This window comes from Limulus polyphemus, unplaced genomic scaffold (assembly GCF_000517525.1).
Source record: "Limulus polyphemus unplaced genomic scaffold, Limulus_polyphemus-2.1.2 Scaffold2599, whole genome shotgun sequence".
NCBI lineage: Eukaryota > Metazoa > Arthropoda > Merostomata > Xiphosura > Limulidae > Limulus > Limulus polyphemus.
In genome coordinates this window covers 8473-14975 of record NW_013668209.1, presented here as the reverse complement: position 1 = coordinate 14975, position 6503 = coordinate 8473, and the positions used below count along the sequence as shown (strand labels likewise).

The following is a 6503-nucleotide window of genomic DNA, read 5'->3' as shown; positions in this document are numbered from 1 at the left end:
TTTCTTCCTTTTTTTTTCGCATCGCATGTACGGAAACTGTATTTGATAAAGAGAGTACTTAACTTTCATGGATTTTTTTTTCAAACTTGGTACACTGATAGATCTTTACAACCTACAATTAGTTGTCAAATTTGGTCTCAATATATGTCACTTGTGCAAAGTTATTCAACAAAAATCGCTCAGTTTTGACCAATTTTGTTTTACTCATCATCACGCCCCAAGATGAACGTAAAACGCGGCCTGGTTAACAATTGAATAAATATTTGCTGTAAATTTTTTATCAATGCTATAAGTGTAGCTACCAGTTTGGCCGCTAATTTTGATTTCATTCTTTTAAGTTGCACACTCAAATCCATTTTTGGTCGCACCTTCTTTTCACACCTGATGTATGTATTTTTTATTAGATTTGATCTTTGTTAAAGGGTTGTTCTTGTCTGTCCAATTCAAGTATTTCATGGGTTTGAAAGAAAATTATTGCAGATGCACAATCGGTATGTTGGTTTTGTTTTTATTAGTTGAAATACATAATTATATGTTCAAATAAAAAATAAAACTCGGCTTCAGGAAACAGCAGAAGTGGCATTGTTGTATTTTATTTGTGGTTGTTGTACCCTCACTGTCTAAGCCTACTGGTTTTCATTACTTTGCTAGCTTTCAGTATTCAACAACTTAACCTTAAATTTTTTGCACTGTATGTATATATAGTGTTTGAAGTAGATGTTTGGCTGTCACAGTCTAGCCTAATTGTAGACTTCACGTGCTGTAAAAAAAGGTCTTTTTGGCAGTGATTTGTGGAAGACGAAATATGCACCTGAATCGCTATTTTTACACATTTCTTATTTGAAATACGTGATGGACCAGAATGTTTTGAGAAATATTCACAGTTCTAGCATGTTTCTGATTATGAATATCAGACCGTTTTTCAATCTTTCGCACCGTGATATGAAAATAATACAAAGTTAAATTGAAATAAAATATTTCACTTAATTCTGTTTTACCTTTTTAACGTTGTCGTGTCCAGTCGTTCCGGGAACTCTGGGAACAAGTATCTTATTCAGTATTGTGTTAAAATCCCTTTGACGACTGGCAACAGCACGACTTAACGTTTTGATATCTTCATCAGAAAATATTTTTGGTTCATTAGGCCACTGTAAAAAGGTTTGTAATAAATTAATTTATTCATTCAAAAACATACGCATCTATAAATTTGTGGGAAGACGCGTAGGTCTACTAACCTTGCGAGAAGGAGGAAACAAAGTCTTACAATACTGCGAAACTTTCAGAAATACAAGAAACTATAATAGATGAAACGTTAGTCACGATTTTTTTTTTGTAATTGAGATTATACTAACAACTAAATTCAAATTTTAGATAATTTTTAACATACAAATTACCATACATAACAAAAGAAAAAGTTAAGTATTGTAGCACATTGGCTTGTGCTTTACTGTATAAACCTAATAAACTACTTATGAAATCAACGAAAATCGCATATGATAGTGAAGCAGAAATGTGACATAAATAAAGCAACTGTGCGTTTTGTTTGTTTGTTTAATGTTAAGCTACACAATGGGTTATCTATGTTCTGCCACCGCGAGTGTCAAAACCCCAATATTAATGTTATACGATCCGGTGCTGAACTCTGGCTTAATTGGCACACACACATTCCATCTGAATGGGATGCCAGTCCATTTCAGGTTAGCCCCAGCTAGCAGCTGGTACCTATTAGAGAGCTGGGTGAACTGAAACAATTGGGGTAAAGTGTCTTACTCAAAGACACATAAGCATAACGCAAGCAAACCTCTACTCCAACTATCCGTCTACGAGTCCAAAACGCAAAGGACAAAGAGCCATGCTGCCCCCAATCAACAGGAGAGACAACTTTAAATGATCATATTCTCGTGTTTAAAGTCAAGGGAGCTTGATTAGAGATTTTTAATATACCAGTCATCTTGTATTTCAAGTTTGCTACCATTTATGTAAGATTGCCATCATCTGTAACTAGTGTTGACCATATCCAACTTTACCAACACAGGAGGAACAGCTGCAGCTCACAAAGGGAACTACCCATCAAGCCAATCACATTTGTGGTCAGTCACTCATTTATATAGTTCCTAGGAAGCATTCCTCAGTAAATGTAGATGTGAAGTAACACCTATCCTCACTAAAACACCATCAAACACTTTTGTGTTCCTCGAAATATTTTTGTTTCGTGTTTCATATAGATTTGACAAAATATGGTTATTCAGTACCTTCATAAATTGTACATCAGTTAAGCGTTTTTAACAAGTTTATTATTTAGGATTACACTGGACAACAAAAATCTTGTTACTGGAGAAAATTCAAGTGATTCGGGGTCATTTTCTGGTGCTGATTTCAAAAATGTAGTCATAATTTGTCAATCACCTCCAGATTTGGAGTTATTATATATCTCAATATTTTTTCAGCACTACGTGAAATAACATGCAATCAACTCAATATAACAGATTTATGCTGTGAAATTAAGTTTACTTGGACAGTTTAATGGATAAAAGACATACATTTTTGATATCTTCAAACACAAACACATTGTTCATGTATGTTGTTTGTTCTGAATATAATTGTAGCGAATTGCACAACTTTTGCTTCATTCTCACGTTCACCTGCTCCGCCTGGGAATCACGAAACCCTCATGTGCTCAGCTTGCTAGAACATTCGAGAAGTTCCTCGATGGAGCATAAAATGGGCGAAGTCAGACGCCTCTCTCTCAGTTGCCTTTCACTCACTCAGTTGGTCATCTTTTTCTTTTCTCGCGTCATACACGCGATATAATATAATTCTCCAAAACACTGTTTTTAAGACATTTTAATCTCTAGTTCTGTAAACATAAATCATTTTGTATTTTTTAGAAAATCATTTGAAATGCTGGCTACTTCAAGTTCAAGTAAAGTCCAAAAGTGCAAAAATCACCCAAACAGTTTCTGCTACATTTGTGGAAAGTATATTACAGTTATATGAAGGAAAAACATCATACACAAGGTAAAGGTAGCTTACTACGACTATTTTGGGTGTAAAATTGGTGACCAAGAAAAGCACTGGGCTCCACATGTATGTTATACAGTTTGCACATCTGGCTTGACACAGTGGCTGAATAAGAAGAAAGCAAGTATGCCATTTGCAGTTCCCATGATATGACATGAGCCTAAAGATAATTTAACTGACTGTTATTTTTGAATGACTAATGTTCCTGGATATTCAGGCAAAACTAAACAATACATTAAATATTCAGATATTGCAGCTGCAATTAAACCTGTACCCCATGAGGATGGTCTTCCAGTGCAACATCCACCAGCGAATTGGGAAACAGAAGAGTTATCCCGCGAAGAAGAAAATGAATCATCTTCATCTAGTAATTCCTGTGGCATCTCAACATAAACTGCCTCATCTGATCACGCAAGAAGAGCTAAATGATCTGATTCATGACTTGTCTCTATCAAAGCAGCATGAGCAGCTTCTTCGCTCTTGTTCACAGTAATGGAATTTATTAGCTCAAAGAACAAGAGTTTCAACTTACCGAAGTTGGCATCAAAGTATTGCTTTTCACTACAGCATGCAAGATACTTTGTGTTTCTTTAGAAATGTTGATGCACTAATTGAAGAATTGGGTAATGAACATCATCTTCAAGAATGGAGACTTTTTATCGATTCATCTAAATTTAGTCTGAAAGCTGTACTTTTGCACAATGGGAACACTAAGCCATCAAATCCTGTCTCTCATGCTGTGAACACGAAAGAGACTTATCAAAGCATGTAGATTATACATTCTTAAATGCAATTTTCCATGAATAAATAAAGCTATTAAAGACAAAGTTGTTATTTTCACGATATAATAAAATATTTTGAATACTTTTATCATAACTCAAAAACCAGAGGTCATCAGTAATTTTCGACATGATTTTTAGAATCAACATCGTCAAATTAATCAGAAACAGTTGCATTTTTTTTTCTAGTAGCAGAGAAAATATTTTGTTGTCCACTTTTATTGTGCTTTTGAAAATCATCAAGCCCCCAGTGGCTCAACGGTAAGTCTGCAGGCTTATGACGCTAAAATTCGAGTTTCGATAACACTCGTGGACAGAACACAGATAGCCTATCGTATTGTTTTGCGCCTTACCAACAATCAAGCCAAAACGAGAACAAAAGTTTACATTTTATTTTCTACACAAACATCACTTCCTTAAATCACTAAACTATGACGCGAAGTACAACAAGTACATAATTCTTAAAAGTCTTAAAACACAACTTTATTTTAGTCTGTTGAATACCATATTCTAAATCAGGTTTTTCTTTCGAAATTTTGTTAAAAACTTTTAAGAGAACATTTTATTCATAGACAAATGTATTAACTTTGAAGATTTTGGAAGTTGCTTTGGGGAAAGCAATTCTATTCTATTTGTTCACATTGATTATCCTGATGTTAAAGTATGCATTTAAGCATTGTCAAAACTAATTTTCAAAATAGAATACTAATAAAATGCTCGGAAAAGAATCTGATTAGTCGATTAATTACTGAGATAAAATTTGAAACAGTTACTTTTTCATTTAGATATGTAAATTAAAAAGTGTAAGTTTATGTTCTTCATTCTATCATTATGAAATAATACACTAATGTTTCATAGCAAAGTAAAAATATTTTACAGTAACTAGATAGCTAGATACAGAAAACAAGATGGCAAAAAAATTGCACAATCATTTTATGTATGTGTGCGTACTTTCTATTTCAAATGCAATCTGAACTTTCAACTTGAACAGCACCTTATGCCTAACTGCACTAAACAGCCAGATCAGAGACCCCTATAGGATTCAAGTATAATCGTCCATAATCTTGAACAATTGACTATAGGGAAAGCAAGCAGCCAGAAAGGATGATATATCTGCTTCTTTCAACCGAATAACAGGATTGACTTTTATACAGTTTCCATAGCTGAAAGTGGGAAGAGTATTCATTAGCATTATGTTTCTAACGCCGGACCCTTCGATACACAGCCCTGCATGTTAACTACTGGGCTACGTCTCAGAAGTTCATTATCTCATGTTGATCTTACTGAAATCATAAAATTGCAACTTGTTTATTTTGAATTTAACACAAAACTACTGCAGGACTATCTGCTCTAGTCATCCCTAATTTTGAAGTGATAAACTGGAGGGAAGGCGGCTAGTCAACACCACCCAACACCAAACTCTTGGGCTACTCTATTTCTAACAAATAGTGTAAATGAAAATCACATTATAGTTGACAGGCTTCGATCCCGCGACTCGCGAGAGCAGCGACCTAACCACTAGGCCATGCCAGGGCTCACGCAACTTGTAATATTGAGAACTTTGCCACATTCTAACGTATTTGTTTTTATCTGTTAATAATTTATAGCTCTACATGATCTAGTTGATATCGTTAAGTAAAACACAAAGATGCCGTTCAGTATATATTTACTCTGTACACTGATAGTTTATTTATCTCTGACGAAAGTTGGTATACACTTGGACTATGACCCAACTTAGAAATGATTAGTTTTGGGAGGGTCAAGGTTACAGCAAGGTCACAAAAAAAACGCAAAATCCTTATCTGTTAACATGGGGACCAATTTTTTACACTATTTTTGCCCAATAACTCAGTCAAAAATGATCGGATTTTGATGAAAGTAGGTGCACTTATGTAGAATATTATTCCTCATTGTCGTACCAAAAATGATCCGTGTTCGTTGATAACGACGGACATACGGACACATTTTTTTTTTTTTTTATGATCAACGGTGCGTGAGGAGGTATGCGCTCTAATGACTGTATGCATTAACAATCGAACCTTTACATAATTAACTTTTTATTTCTTATCTTTTAAGCTTTTTTTCAACTAGGTGGCTCATAAATATATTTTATTTATTATTCTTTAAGTAATCTTACTTGCTTAGGCAAAACCCTTTGTTCTGAAATCACAGTGGTAAGTCTACGGACTTATAACGCTAAAAACCGAGTTTCGACACTCGTTATAGGCACAGCACAGATAATCGATTACGTTGCTTTGCACTTAACTACAAACGAACTGTTCTGAAATAAATTTTGTTTTTCTTGTGAACCTTTATCTCGCTTTCTCAATAGTGACTGTGAACGGGAAACAGAACTAATACCCGGATTTCAGCTTTTACTTTAGGAATCAAACCTTAACGAAATGTTCCATTATATATAAGTATATTCAGAAGTTGACTCAGCTTTTACTTTAGGAATCAAACCTTAACGAAATGTTCCATTATATATAAGTATATTCAGAAGTTGACTCAGCTTTTACTTTAGGAATCAAACCTTAACGAAAGGTTCCATTATATATAAGTATATTCAGAAGTTGACTCATAACTTTGAACGTATATCTCCATCTTTCGGTTCCTCAAGCTAACTCTTCTTGTAAATTGTACATAGTGTTTGTTTGTTGTTGTTAAGCCCAAGGCTGCAAAATGGACTATCTGTACTGCACC

The 6503-nt window shown here is 34.4% G+C and overlaps 1 protein-coding gene across 1 annotated transcript in view; it reads right to left on the bottom strand.

The window, feature by feature from the left end:
• The window catches only part of LOC106467397 (glutaminyl-peptide cyclotransferase-like), a 45625-nt gene that overhangs the window by 37708 nt on the left and 1414 nt on the right, over window positions 1–6503 (bottom strand). Inside the window, exon 2 of the mRNA XM_013927747.2 lies at window positions 999–1148. Coding sequence (XP_013783201.2) covers window positions 999–1148 — 150 coding nt within the window. The remainder of the gene's footprint in view (window positions 1–998; window positions 1149–6503) is intronic.